This window comes from Amblyomma mixtum, chromosome 2 (genome assembly GCF_055824585.1).
Source record: "Amblyomma mixtum isolate Tamu chromosome 2, ASM5582458v1, whole genome shotgun sequence".
Taxonomy (NCBI): domain Eukaryota; kingdom Metazoa; phylum Arthropoda; class Arachnida; order Ixodida; family Ixodidae; genus Amblyomma; species Amblyomma mixtum.
This window is the reverse complement of record NC_143013.1, coordinates 320,370,167-320,384,361: the sequence shown is the minus strand read 5'-3', so window position 1 is coordinate 320,384,361 and position 14,195 is coordinate 320,370,167. Positions and strand designations below refer to the sequence as shown.

The 14,195-nt window shown below is 49.1% G+C and overlaps 1 protein-coding gene across 2 annotated transcripts in view; it reads left to right on the top strand.

Moving 5' to 3' along the window:
* The window catches only part of LOC149365148 (dorsal-ventral patterning protein Sog-like), a 396,279-nt gene that overhangs the window by 359,261 nt on the left and 22,823 nt on the right, over positions 1–14,195 (top strand). For both annotated transcript variants that reach the window (XM_089575239.1, XM_089575238.1), the window contains exons 8-16: positions 3,113–3,247; positions 3,639–3,739; positions 3,800–3,944; positions 6,368–6,453; positions 8,466–8,585; positions 11,894–12,038; positions 12,495–12,715; positions 13,188–13,316; positions 13,440–13,661. In XM_089575239.1, coding sequence (XP_089431365.1) covers positions 3,113–3,247; positions 3,639–3,739; positions 3,800–3,944; positions 6,368–6,453; positions 8,466–8,585; positions 11,894–12,038; positions 12,495–12,715; positions 13,188–13,316; positions 13,440–13,661 — 1,304 coding nt within the window. The remainder of the gene's footprint in view (positions 1–3,112; positions 3,248–3,638; positions 3,740–3,799; positions 3,945–6,367; positions 6,454–8,465; positions 8,586–11,893; positions 12,039–12,494; positions 12,716–13,187; positions 13,317–13,439; positions 13,662–14,195) is intronic.

Below are 14,195 nucleotides of genomic sequence, written 5' to 3'. Positions count from 1 at the left end.
CTTTCTTCCTTTCTTCCTTTCTTTCTTTCTTTCTTTCTTTCTTTCTTCCTTTCTTTCTTTCTTTCTTTCTTTCTTTCTCTTTCTTTCTTTCTTTCTTTCTCTCTTTCTTTCTTTCTTTCTTTCTCTCTTTCTTTCTTCCTTTCTTTCTTCCTTTCTTTCTTTCTTTCTTTATTGATATCCATTACAAATAATGGAGGAGGCCTACATAAGAGCCGCTGGTACACAGCTTGAAAGACCCTCGACCCCATTTACGTAAAGCAGCTCGGAAAAGCATGGAGTACAAAGTATACGCGAAACATTGACAAACGATTTCCACGTCTCGATAAGGATAAGTTGAATATTCAAACAATGAACATGAGATTTGCACAGGTTGCCTCTCCTTGAAGAAAATAATGCTTATAAAAGAGGCAATCAAGAGAAAATATATTACATTTTATGCATTCATAATTAAGTACAGGAATGTAGGAAAGCCTTAAATTCTGAAGGGGTCATATATTTCACTTAGCGAACGCCTATTTCATATAGAGAATTTAATAACCTCGGCAAATCATTCTGTAATTTGGTCTATGTCTGATACGTTCAACATTTATTTGCGCCGTGTACTGTAGGCAGGTACATTATGATGTAAATCGACGATTTCTACTAATGTAAAGCTATATTTATTTGTACTGAAGTAAAACTCACTTACTAGTTTATATGTCTAAAGGTCGTGGACTTTTGTAATGCAGTACTTCTCTATGAGAGGGTCATTGTGTTCACGTGATGCATTGGCAATAATACGCAGCGCCCTTTTCTGCATGACTAATATAATGTTAAGATTTGGTTGCTTTGTTTTGCCCCATACAAAATGACCGTAATCAATGTTCGAGGCAAACAAAGTATATTCTATAGTAGCATTTTCATACAAATACTGAAAATGTGTCTATTGCGACTTCCTTATTGAGGACAGAGCCTGTGTGGTCATCCCATTGTAAGTAGTTGGAAAAGGTTACACCAAGAATTTTAATTGTGTTCATGACCTCAGTATGCATACACTGGAACATTAGAGTTTGATTTTCTGAGATTTCTTTACCTCGAGTTCGAAAAATTACAGCATTGGTTTTATTGCAATTAACCTGGAGACAATTTTTGTTTTGACAAAATTGAAAGCCTTCCAAAAAGTTTATTTGCCATTCTTATTAATTCTGTAATTCTGTGACAATAAGATATTGCCTGTGTCATCTGCATACACTACAAATTTTGCTTTTTGGTAAACAGATAATTGGTCATGAACGTAAAAGTTGAAAACCAGCGGCCTGAGAATAATTCCTTGTGGTACACCCGAGGCTATCCCTTTGGTTTGCGATTTTATTTCATTTTATTAGACTAATTGGTGCCTGTTTTCAAGATAGGGAGATAATAACACAAGTAGTGTGCGCCTTATACCGTACCATTCTAGCCTAATCAGGATAATAATGTGGCTGACGAGCTCAAAAGCCTGTGTGCAATCAAGAAATATTCTGGCACTAAAGTTTCTCGACATGTATTTCTTCTGATCTAAGAGTGTCAGTTCAGTGGACTTGTGTTTCTGAAATCCATATTGTGCTTCAGTTATAATCTGGTGTCTACTGCAAAATGATGACAGATGGTCTCGAATAATTTTCCCCAAGCCCTTTGAAAAAATTGGGAGGATTGATATTGGACTGTAGTTTTTTATATTCTGCTTGCTGATTTTTTAGAAAAAGGCTGTTACTCTTGCAGTTTTCATCTGTCAGGAAAAACACCCGAAGAAATGCACAAGTTGTAAATGTGCACCAAAATAGCGGCAATTTCATATCTCACATACTTAATAAATAGACCGTAACTGCAAGTCGTACATTTCGCAGCTACGTGAATTTTGAAGGTTCAGGAAAACGCAACACTGCATGTCGTCCTTGTCGCAGCTAAAGCAGTATCTGTTGGCGCGAAAAAAAAACTGAATTATTGTTTCTACGTGCTATGATATCATTGGTGACACGAAAACTCGGGTCAAAGTCTTTCGCTGTTGGTTAAATGCATCAGCAAGTTCCTGATCTTTCAATAGGAGTCCGTTAAATGAAATTTCCAGCCGCGATTCTCCCTTCTGTTTTCTTCCCGTGAAAGTGTTTATCTTGTTGCATAGTTTATGACTTTGTCCGGTTCAGGTTACAAACTCCCGAATATAATACGCATCTCTAGTTCTTCTTAATCCTCTGGTTACCTTGTTTCTGAAGGACTTGAACAATTTCGCGTACGACCTGTCTCGTTTTGTGATTTTCTTTCAAAGCTTTTTCGTTACGCGAGGCTTCACATTCATAGATTGCTGGGGGACCTCCTACTATTCTCGGCGCAGTGGTGCAGCGATTAGGCGATGAGCCACTGCCCTAGGATGGCAGGTGCTACCACGGGTGAGGCTTGTGAGACCCAGGTTATACTCCCGAGCAACCTCACTCGACCAGTCATTAACTGAACTGCCACAGTGGGCAGTTTTCCCGCAGCCCGGTGGGAAGGTTCTGATGATGTCGCAAGGTCATGTGGCCACCTGCCAAATATGGGCACCACATACACATACGTCAAGATCATTAGCCATACATGCAGACAGTAAGTGGGGTCTTAGTACTATGGCTCGCTAGAACAGTGTACGCTTCAACTTGTAGAAGCTGCACACGGGCTACGAAGGACGCAGTAGCGGAAGGTTCTAGATTGATTTCAACTACCTACGGTTCTTTAATCTGCACTAAGCACTTTTTATTTGCTTGAAATTCGTCTGCTTCATAATGCGGCCCTGCCGCTAGAATTAAACACAATAATTAGTCAACCGCCATACAGTACGCTAATACTTCCTATATTTTTGACTTAAGAGACCCGTACTATTATTCGCATTATGTATTTATAAGGAAGGAAAGATTCCTTTAGAAGGGATAGCGAACCGCACACGCATGCACCCGCTTTCGAGCTCAGCTCCATAAATACGATGGCGTTAACGAAATGGAAAAAACACAAGTAAAACGGGAACGAGGCTTAACAACTCTCAGTTCCTCGCCCCGTATGAAGAAAGGAAGATTGAAAAAGCTGTGATATCGTCTGTGACTCCACTTCCCACTCATTGTTGCAGAGGTGTTCAGCTCGCTCATGGTTCCCGAGTCCGGGGTGAGAGAGACTCTGGGAGGAGGAGGTGTCGCCGCCATTTCGCCGTCCAGGACTGACATACACGTCACGGTCATGTTCAACGGAATATTCTCGCCCACAGGTGGGTGTGTCTGTCTTCACGGGTTCTGCCCGAAGCTACAACGCTGCAGCCTCAATGAACAGAGGGGTTCAACCCGGCCCGGTGTCCGGGACCGCATCTCCTAGTGGGCCAGAGCCGCGGTATGTGGCATGACTTGAATAGCGGTACTTAATGCGCACCACTTTCACCCTTTTGCAGCGGCTGGGGCGCGCGTGACTGTATACAGAGGGGTACCACGTTCGGAACAATATCGAAGGGCGACACTGGTGCCCAGCTCTACAGAAGTTTCGTAAAGAGAAACGGGCGTTTGATTGCAATTCAAGAACAGTTGGCTTCGGCCTATGCGCCCTCTTTCCTGTGGTCGGCAGTGTTTCGGACGCCTCAAAGAGTGGGGGCAACTGTCGCCTCGCAGACGCAAGAGACGTGGTGGTCAAGCTGAGCCTCCTGGCGGGCAGGTCGGGCGAATCGGCGGTGGTTGCCAGCTCGGAAATAACGCTGCCAAAGATCCACGTGGTGAGTTTGCTGCGGTGGTGGGCGGAGAAGGAGGGCGCTCTTCTTCTTCTTCGTTCGCAGTCGCTGAACGTGGCCAGCGTGAAGCTGAGTCTCTCTGCGGAGCAGCAGCCGCTGCTGGTGGCAGGCAAGCTGCGCATGCGCCTCACGTCGCCCGACGGACAGCGGCACATCGAGGGACCCGTCGTCGTCCGGCCGACATGCAACAGTGGGGCCCCGATTTCTTCGAATTCCTGCGGAAACGCAGAGGTTCACAAACGCAGCGCTCCAAATGCGCGACATTCGAATGAATTCATGATTTTCGCGCGAAGGCGTCACAGGGGCCGTTCCTGCGACCTCATTAGCACAAGTAGAGGGTGCTGACGTGGGCATGCTCTGACGATACGTTCTGAAAAGAGGCGATATTCCAAGGAAAGTACAATGAAAACACTCTCCGACAGTCAGCACGCCTCTTTAACGCGACTTTCAGAGGCAAGTCTTTGCTTATTCAAGAAAGCATGCTGCCGGGATAGTTGTTGCTACATAATGCGATGAATGCAGCGCAAAAGCCAGACTAGGGACACAACAAGACACACAAGACATTCACGAGTGCTAATGTCGTTCGTGAATGTCTTATGTGTCGTCTTGTATCCCTTGTTTGGTTTTTGCGCTGAATTAATCTCATTATGGAGCTGTTTGCTTTAGTAACTGCGTCGTTTCCCGCGCTGGGGTGCCTCGGTACATCCGACGGTATCAGAGATAGAGGCACCTAAGCTGCGCCGCAGAGTGGCATCTTTATGCGCAGGTGTGCGAATACGCAAGCGCTAGTTCGCGCTGCTGAGCATAGAGGGTGCCGCGAAACCGTGACGTAGGTTAGGCGCAGTATCCTTTCCTCTCCGTTTCTTCTGCATGTTACGCCGACGCGGCAGACGGAGGGAAATCTGTCCTTGAGTCCTTGACAGCTGCCGCATTAAAGCGGATGCGGAGCTAACTGTTTTAATTTGTCTCCTTCCACTCAGAGGAATAGTTCTCCATAGCGGTGCAGTGGCGAGTGAAAAGAGTATCACAAATGACCGATCGCGAACTGGTCCACGCAATACGCTAATAAGAGGGTCTTCTAGTCTTGAGGGAGCAGACTCAACAGGAAGTCAGTGCTTGCAAAGAATTCCATTTATTTGTTTTTTTTCTGTCGCGCCAGTCATCGACCACTTGTGCTAAAATTTCTTGCTCACACATCAACAACCTTTCACCGGAGAGGAGAACATTCCACCAAACAGGGCGTGAAATTTCTGGACAGTGGAGCAGTCTCGTAACAAAACAAAACGAAGAACGTAGTTGTAGACAGCCGTGTAAGCGGCTTAGCGTGGACGCTCTGGCAAAATCGTAACTGGTCAAAGTGGTTTAAGGAACAATTTCCCAGTTGATTCCAGTTTTTTCCAGTTGGCTCCCAGCTAAATTCCAGCTGCATCCAACTGGTATCCAACTGGAATCAACTGGGAAATTGTTCCTTAAACCACTTTGACCAGTTACGATTTTCACCTGGGACCGGTGCAAACCTATTGGCGATGCAGTAGCCTGAACAAATCTGACACACACACACACACACACACACAAACACACACACACACACACACACACACACACACGTTCGCGCGCGCACGCACACACACGCACGCACGCACATCAAGGCGCGTGTGCGTGTGCGTGCGCGCGTGTGTGTGTGTGTGTGCGTGTGTGTGTGTGCGTGTGTGTGTGTGCGTGTGTGTGTGTGTGTGTGTGTGTGTGTGTGTGTGTGTGTGTGTGTGTGTGTGTGTGTGTGTGTGTGTGTGTGTGTGTGTGTGTGTGTGTGTGTGTGTGTGTGTGTGTGTGTGTTTGCTCGCACGAAGAAGGGACGGGAGGAGATCGCAGAAACGGAAACACAAAGCGCTTGTGCTTGTTTGTTCTCCTCCCGTCCGGTCTTCGCGCAGTTTTATATTTGCTAGTCGGCAAAAGTATACAAAGAAGGCGCACCGACGATGCTTACTTTGTGTGAACCCCTGGCTTATCGCCTTCTGTTCACTGGGCTGTCACCTGTGGCGTTCCAGCTATAGCCGAGCCATCGATCAGAGAATTTCACGAGGTGGAGGAAAGGGCGGGCACGGTGTGCGCAACCTCGGTGCGTATCATACCACGGACTAGCGAAGTATCCCCGTGACCGCTGCTGGTGGTCGATCAAGGCAGCCGCCAGAAAACGGGGCACGAAATGCACTGACTTAGGAGGAGAGAGCCTGCGTACCGCATTCCTGGATTCGCTCTTTCTTAAAAAGGGCCGATTCTGCTTCAGATCGAGTGGTTTTTGGAGTTATTTAATACTGGTCACTCCACGTGTAATTTAGCGCTCACACTAGGTTACCATGTGCGCAGAAACGTCGATATGTGCGAGAAAGCTTGGTTTATAGGAGATAGCTTATGTGCATACCGAATGTAGGAATTTGGCGTGAGGCAACCCCTTCAGTGGTCTGTCTCTCCTTCCCTGTCACTTTATTTGCTACCGCAAACCCGCTATATTTATGATTGCGTGCTTGGAACTACCCGAAGCTTCAACGCCAATTATTTCGCGTCTTTCTCTCTCTGTGCCTTCTTTTTTATATGTCTTTGTATTTTTCGCTGCAGTATTTCAAGCCGTACTGACGGCAGAAACAGCGAATTCTGGTTTCGCTGTGCTGAGCGTCAACCATGACGGGTCGATATCTTACCAGGTAAGTCTGCACGCTAAATGTTCTTTCCTGAGCGGTAAGAGTTGGTTTCATTATCACCCGCAACACAGTAGGGAAAACAGAGTGCGAGTACAAGCCACGGATGTCCTGAAATCTGAGCAGGGACAGGGATAAATATCGCGCAAAGAGCCCGCACCTTGCTCTTCACCTCACTGCCACAGATTGTGGAAATGTCAGTATCCGTCGAGTCTGCGTAAACTGACAACTGTATGAGGGAAAATTTATTTAGACTGCAGAGTTTTGGGTAGCAGGAGCGGAGCAATAAACTATTATTCATAGGCAGAACGTGAGTGTTCTCAGCAGGATAATTCGTGGGTCAACGATGACGACAGCGTGTCGAAGGCAGTTTCTGCATGTACAGTACTTCCATTATCACACTCTCCTGGTTCTAGGTCGGTAAAGCGAAAAAACAGCTTACCAGATTTTCATGCACACTTCTTGACTCAGATTTATGTTATCGCTTGTATGTGCTTCGCTCCCACAACGCCTCCCTGGCAATGCTAGCAGCCTTCGCAGATCCAAGCTACGGCAGAGCCTTGGACTTCGTGATTGTAAACATCGGCGTGGTAGAAATAGCTGCGTGAGCGTGCTTGTTTAACTGTCACCTGTTTTTCTGCCTTTTTTTTTTCAATATTCATTTACGTATACCGCTTCAGTGATTTTCAATGGAAACGAAATGCTAGATTCCCGTGTTCTGTACGATGTCACTGCACGTAAATAACCCCAGGTGGTCAAAATTTTAAGCGCCCTTCACTACGGAGTCTCTCATAGCCTGAGTCGCTTTGGGACGTTAAACCACCATGCTAAAGCAAACACCTGCTCTGCATGCAGGGCAAGCTAAAGGGCTTCTTGAATCTAGCAGTTAAAGGGACACTGAGGAGAAATTGAAGTTGGCTTGTATCGACAGAATACCAGCTCCTGATTACAAAAACGCCACTCATACTGACAACAAAGCTCTTGTAACGTAGAAAAGAGCAAGAACCAAAATACAGGTATCGCCGCCACAGGCCAAACTCGCAAGTACAAGCGTCATGACGTCATATAACAAAACAGTGTTGCTAGAACCAATGGTTCTAGCAACGCTAGGACACGAGAAGCACAAATCACTGAGGCGCAGCCAATGCATGCGCAAATCTCCTTGATGTCGCCAGATGGCGCCACGTGCCGGGCAACTACGCGCTCGCCTGAAGCATCGGGACCAATCAGCGCCTGCTCGCCGGCGTTAGGCGGGCTCCCGGTATTCCGCTAGCGATATCAAGGTACACGGTATGCTAAAGGTGTCTATTTGCGAGAACTTCGTTGACGACTTCGAGAACGAGATCCATCGTAACGCTCGCAAAACGCCGGTGCAAACGTAAGCGAAGCGACTGTAGCGACGGCCGCAATAGCCGATAGATAGATGCCTTCAACGTGCGGCCGGCGGTAGCTTTCTTTTCGGCTGCTGCTAGGCCGCCAGAAATCACGGAGTCTGCATCACGTCATGTCACGTCATGTTTCACGTCACTTAGTCCTCTGTCGTCATAGCCGAATCCCAAGTTTGAATCACAGCGGCGGGAAAAACCTTTTCAACTTCGAATCCAAATCTCTTAGAAATAAATGCATTTTTCGCTGCCGGCCAAGTGGTAACAAAGCCATGGCATGCCGAACTATCGGATTTTGCTATAAAAAATATATTAATAGTGCTCTCCTCAGTGTCCCTTTAATACTTTAATTTTTTCCCTGAAGCGCTTTGTGCCGGTGTATGTCATAAGTGCGCCAGTCATTACGTAAAAAAAATATGTCGATGATTTTTTGCCGCGCAGTCCAGAGAAACCGGGAAAAAAAATTACTGTGCAAAAGGACGCGGCAAGCGAAACTTCAAAATTTACTAACGAACGCGTAGAAAGCCCCGGAAATACGTGGGAAGGCGTTCCAGCACAGGCGGCGCTCTTGTGCTTACGGGTACATACGCTTTTCTTGCTGAGGTCCCTCCTGTTCTCCTCCCCCATGCGCAGGCGTACGCGTCGGGCCTGGACAGTGCGCCCATGGTGGTCGTCCTGGAGACGGACAGTCCGGCCGACAACGAGGTGCGCACCATGGCGGCCTCCTACAACCCGCCATTCGCCTACCACTGGGTGAGTGGTGGAGCCTTACTGCGATCGCAAAGCACCATCGGAGACGGGCGTCGAAAGACAAGGGACGCTTCGAAACCAGCTGGCCCGCCATAACGTCTGAATGATCTCCGACCTGTGCGTGTCGCCGAGCGACGCCTCACACATAGGGAAACGATTAGCAGCACCACGTGGTGGTGGTGGTAAACATTTATTGGCTATGTACAAGGGGGTGTTTGGGCCTACGCCTTATTGGCCCAGGTCCTCACAAATCTAGGTGGAGCTTCTACTCCGGAGCCCCAAAGGCGTGTAACGCAGCTTGCGCTATACAGACCAAGGTCCGTTGGGACTGTCGGTCATGGAAGCTGAGCAGCGCCGCCTCCCCGGCCTCCCTAGAAGGGTGGGAGGTGAAGGATTGGGATGGGTGGGGACTGGGAATGCAAGCCCAGACCATACGGAAATCGTCTGAGAACGTCGCTCCACACAGGCTGCAGCCACCATCAAATTCGGTGTTGAAGTGCTTCAATACTGCCGGGCGCAGCATTGTATTTGTAAAAATTTTGAGAAGGAGCCGTTCGTCTGCTCTCCGGAGACCGTTACAGGCTTTCGGAAAGCGACGATGACTGTCCTTATATTATGTAGTGATGTCTTTGAATGTAATCAGAGATTAGATGGGCTCGGAGTAGGCTTCCAGAGCAAGTGTGAGTGCCCGGGGAGGGAACGCGCGTGCCGCCTGATCGGCTAACTCATTGCCGTGGAGTCCCTGGTGGCCGAGAGCCCAGATGAGGCTGCAATTTGGAGGGTCACTGCACCGACAGCAATTTTGTAGGATGCGCCAGGCGAGAGGAGGTATCCAACCCTGCTCATAATTCCGACAGGCCCCCTTCAAGTCGGTAATGTTGTGTTTCACTTGTGGGAGGGAGAGGGCGAGCGCAATCACGATTTCCTCCGCATGTGTTGTGCTCTAGGCGCCGAACGCGAGTCCTGCCACTGCGTTGGTGTTGTGGACCACTGCCGCGGTGAACCGGCCCCCACGGTGGGGACCGGCAATGTCCACATAGTACACGTGTTCTTGTCGAGCATAATGCCGCTCCAGTGCTTCCGTACGACGGCCTTTATGGTCAGAGTTTGACACGTTGAAGGAGAATGGGTCGGACCCTGAGGGCGCGTCTCCAGGGTTCTGGCGCTCGTACCCGTTCCTCAAAGGTGATGGTGCGTTGAATATGTAGTCGGTCAAGAATGCGGCGACAGGGTGGAGTTCGTGTTAGGCGCATGTATTGGTTGAGGAGATGGGCGTCCTGAAGTTCCCGATAGGTGTTGACCACCCACAGGTCCAACAAACGCTGGTTGGATGTGGTAATGGGAAGGTCAAGAGTCCGTTTGGTGACTTTGTGGTGTATGACCTCGAGTTGATCCTCGGCGTGTTTGCGCATGCGAAGCTAGGGGGTTGAGTGGAGAATTCTACTCATTGCGAAGGCATGTGCCAGCCGCAAGGCATCTTTGCTTCGTAAATCCCCACGCTTATTGGGGACCCGGTGGACCATACGGCCCACCTGGTCTTCATACATGCGGGGTTTCACGAGTGTTGCGTCCGGTCTGCATTGTTGGTGAGCAAAGAGGCCGAGGATGCGGATCTCCTTGGCCTCTCTAATCGGACCCGAAGGGAGTGTGAGGTGAATTGAGTGTCGTCCCGAGGGGAGGGGCGAATGTGCACAAATTTTGATTTGGTGGGAGCACATTTGAGACCACAGTATGCAGCGTAAGCGTCCACTACCTCTGCTGCCTGTTTTAGGCAGGTCTCCATGTGTCCGAGATTGCCTTCTGTTGCCCAGATAGAAATATCATCCACATATAGGGCATGTCGGATGCCGGGCATGGGGTTTAATTTGGCGAGAAGGTCTTTCATTGCAAGGTTGAAGAGGAGGGGAGATAACACCGCACCCTGTGGTGTACCCCTGTATCCGATGGTACAGGGTCCATGCCCCTTATCTTGAATTCGAATGTAGGCCTGCCGACACGTGAGAAATTGCCAGATGTATCGTTATGTATTCTGACCTCAGTTGGTGTGTTGGAGGTGGTTGAGTATTACTTCATATTTGACATTATCAAAGGTTCCTTTGAAATCCAAGGCCTCGACTACCTTGTCATTGTGAGGGAGTTCTTTGGGCTCGAGTATGTCATGATGGAGCTCTGGAAGGATGCCTTGTGCGGATTTCTATGGTCGGAAACCAAATATAGTGCCCGTAAAAGTGGGATGTCTTTCGAGGTAAGTGGACAGCCTGTCTAGCGCCATAGCCTTCATCAATTTGCCGACACAAGATGTGAGAGAGAAAGGCGCAGGTTATCCACCTCAGCTGGCTTGCCTGCCTTAGGAATAAACGTCACTAAGGCTGTTTTCCAATCCTGGAGGAGAGGAATCTCTCCAAGCCAGGTTTGTTGGTGCATTCAAGGAAAGTATGATAGGCTGCATCTGGAAGGGTCGCCAGAAGTTTGACGGTCACCTCGTCCCGGTCCGGTGCAGTATACCGCATTTCGTTTTGGCTAGGGCCTCCTTGAAATCATGGAGCTAGAAAGGGGCGTCCAATTCCAGATTTGTTTGGCCTACGTATGAGCAATGGGAAAGTCGAGGGTCCACCGTGGTACAGAGGTATCTGCTACACAGTGCTCGGGCCATTTATGTTGTAGTACCGATAAAGTTATGAATGGCACGTTGGCGGTGCTGCGCTCTTTCTGCACGTGTCTGAGGGGGGTCACTAAGTCCATAAAATAGACGCCAGGGGTTGCGACCAGACATGTGGCGCGCAGCAGTGTTGCATCGATTTGTCCAATTAGTGTCGGCTAACTGAGCGGCATAGTCGGCAGCCTTCTGGGTGAGTTCAGGAATGCAGAGATTCTTTTTGTATTTCTGCTTTTTCCATCGTTTGGTGAGACTGCGGTGGGCCTCTCAAAGATAGAGAAGATGGTTATCTACTTCGAGGGTGGACTCGGTGAGCTGGATGCATTGTTCGTTTGTGCGGATAGTTGTCATTAGAGAGGTCACCCACTCGCTCACGCACCCCAAGGATCCCCTTTTTTTAGCAGGGTGAATGTGTAGGCCAGTTGGTGAGACATCAGGAGGCTACTCAAAGCAGCAGACACAGGACAGAGGGAGAAGGAGGACACAGGTTACCGCCCTGTGTCGTCACCTCCCTCTGTCCTGTGTCTGCTGCGGTGTATAGCCTCCTGGTGCCCTTTTTTCAATTTGTTTCCAGGCTTTTGGGGAATTCCAATTCTAGTCAGCTGATCGCCTAACCTGTGCATCGCAAATGTGGTTTTTTTTTTCCTTATGGAAGACGAACGGCACTTTCACTCGTGGCACAAGCCAGGTGCTGGAGATGCTGCTGACCGACGACCTCACCTTCAAGGTGCTCTCGGAAGGCCAGGGCGAGCTGCGTGGTCGAGTCAAGCAGCGCCTCTACTCGGACGCCTTCCTGAGTGGTGAGCAAGCCCATCCCGCCTCATGGATGATGCTTCTAATGACTCACAGCTGAAGCAATTATGCTGGCACACATTTAAAGAAACAGCTGAAATAGGATGCTTTCAGCACAGCAGTTTTTTGCCCCAGTTTCAGAGTAAATACAAGCACGAATCCAATGCAAGAAACTAGCGCATGATAACGTGTGTTGGCTTACGTCTCCATTAGGGTGTTTTAGGGAAAACGCGTCGACGCTTTGAAGTCGTTAGCCTGCCTGGGAAAACGAGTGGTACTCAGGAACTAGCCGCGTCGTAGCGCAATTATCTTTCCATGGTGAAACCAGCCGCCTCAGTGTTTAAATCACCGCTAAAAACCCCCTGCCGGCAAAGTTTTGCTCATCAATGTTGGCGGTACACCGTGGGCGGTGCATCCCGAAAGCAGCTGTTGCAACAGTGGCTAAGTAGCGGCCGTCCGTGCAGAGGCTCCCGTGCTGCTCGTGTCCGAGGGCAACAGCTCTGCGGCGGGCCAGGCCTGGCTGTCGGTGGACAAGTCCTGCCGACTGCACTACTCGGTCTTCGTCTCGGGCCTCGACCCGGCCGAGAGGCACCTGCTCGAGCTGCTCGAGATCGCGCCCACTTTTGACGCCGGGCCCAGCGCGCGCAGCGTCCAGAGGGTGCTCCAGCGGATCACCGGAGACGAGGTGGGTCCCCAATCGGCGCAGGTGCGCACCATTTGAGTGGTGTATTGCAGCCCCTTTATCAAACTGATCGCATGTGATATTCCGACGAAGAAGACGAAGCTGGCAGTGGCGCGGGATGGAGCGCTCGCGCTACGCCAGCGCAATTAAATCATCTTCAGCTCATCGTCCATTGAACCTCAATGTTCGGCTGTCCGCCACATAACAATATGAAGCGTTTAAAGCAGTTGGTGGCGGTCTTTTATAAAATATTGAGAAGCGTTTGCTGTTCTTCTCATAACACTACGAATATGCGTATTAGTCCAACTTAATAACATTTTGCCTTTTTTTAGCCTAATTTGCATAACAATTCACTTAGTCGTATCAACTTGTTTTTCTGCTTCTATCTCATTCTCTTTTTTTTATCTCTTCACGTCGCTGTCATATGCTTTCTGACGAAGTGTAAAGGATATATAAGCCATTTTCATACGTGCAGCTTGAAGACACTCTGGACGAACCAAGTGCGGCGACGCTGCATCGACTAAGCGGCGGATCATCTTATTTGCTGGTTACATCTAAATCGGGGAAGTTCAAGCAAGTCGAGCTGAGAGGACACATCAGAGACGTGAGTGAAATGCTTTTTTTCTGCGGTGTGGCTTTACCGTTTTGTGGGGATATATTTATGCTCAGCGACTGAGCATAAACTTAGCCTGTTGTAAAAGAGCTTTGCGCGGCATGTCTGCGTCAGATCCGCATCCCAGAGACCTGCTTGCCCGAGATAGCCAAGGGCGGAGGCACTTCCGGTTCGGGTGGCGTGGCTGTTCCTGGCTACTCGAGCGACACGGGCGCGGAGAACAACGAGATCTACCGCATCGAGTCCAACCACAAGTGCTACTACGACGGCGAGGTGTTCGACGACGGGGCCCAGTGGACGGCACGCCACGAGGCATGCGTCATGTGCTCCTGCCAGGCACGTATTTCGGGCGATTACCAGCAATGGAGATGCTCATTTTTAACACAATACATGCTCGAAAACGTTGTTGACTGCGAGTTAGGAGGAGATAACAGGGCTAGCCTACTTAGTACTGGAACTGCTGCGTCAATTCGATTCAGTATTTTGCTACATGCTGCTGCAAAGTTCAAGTTTTGCTTACTTTTGCGCCACATTTGTGGCAAAAGGTCACTGAGGAACTTGTGCGAAAACGAGACTGAATGTTACACTCCAGCTTCCGTGACCTTCTCGCTGTGTTGGTACGTATCCATCGCCAGTTTCGATATCGAGGCTCAGCGGCCAAAACATACGGCCTCATATATAGGCTGAAACTTTGTTACATTCCAGTGACAGCTTTTGGCCGCTGAGTTCCAGGTTGGTGCGGTTGACTCGCGCGTGCGTGGCAAACTCGGGCTTTCAAACATTGGCTATGCGCACTTTCAGTGATAGTTCCGCGGGATGTAGGGTATGCAAATATTCGAAATTTCAGACACATTCTTTGACCGCACTTTC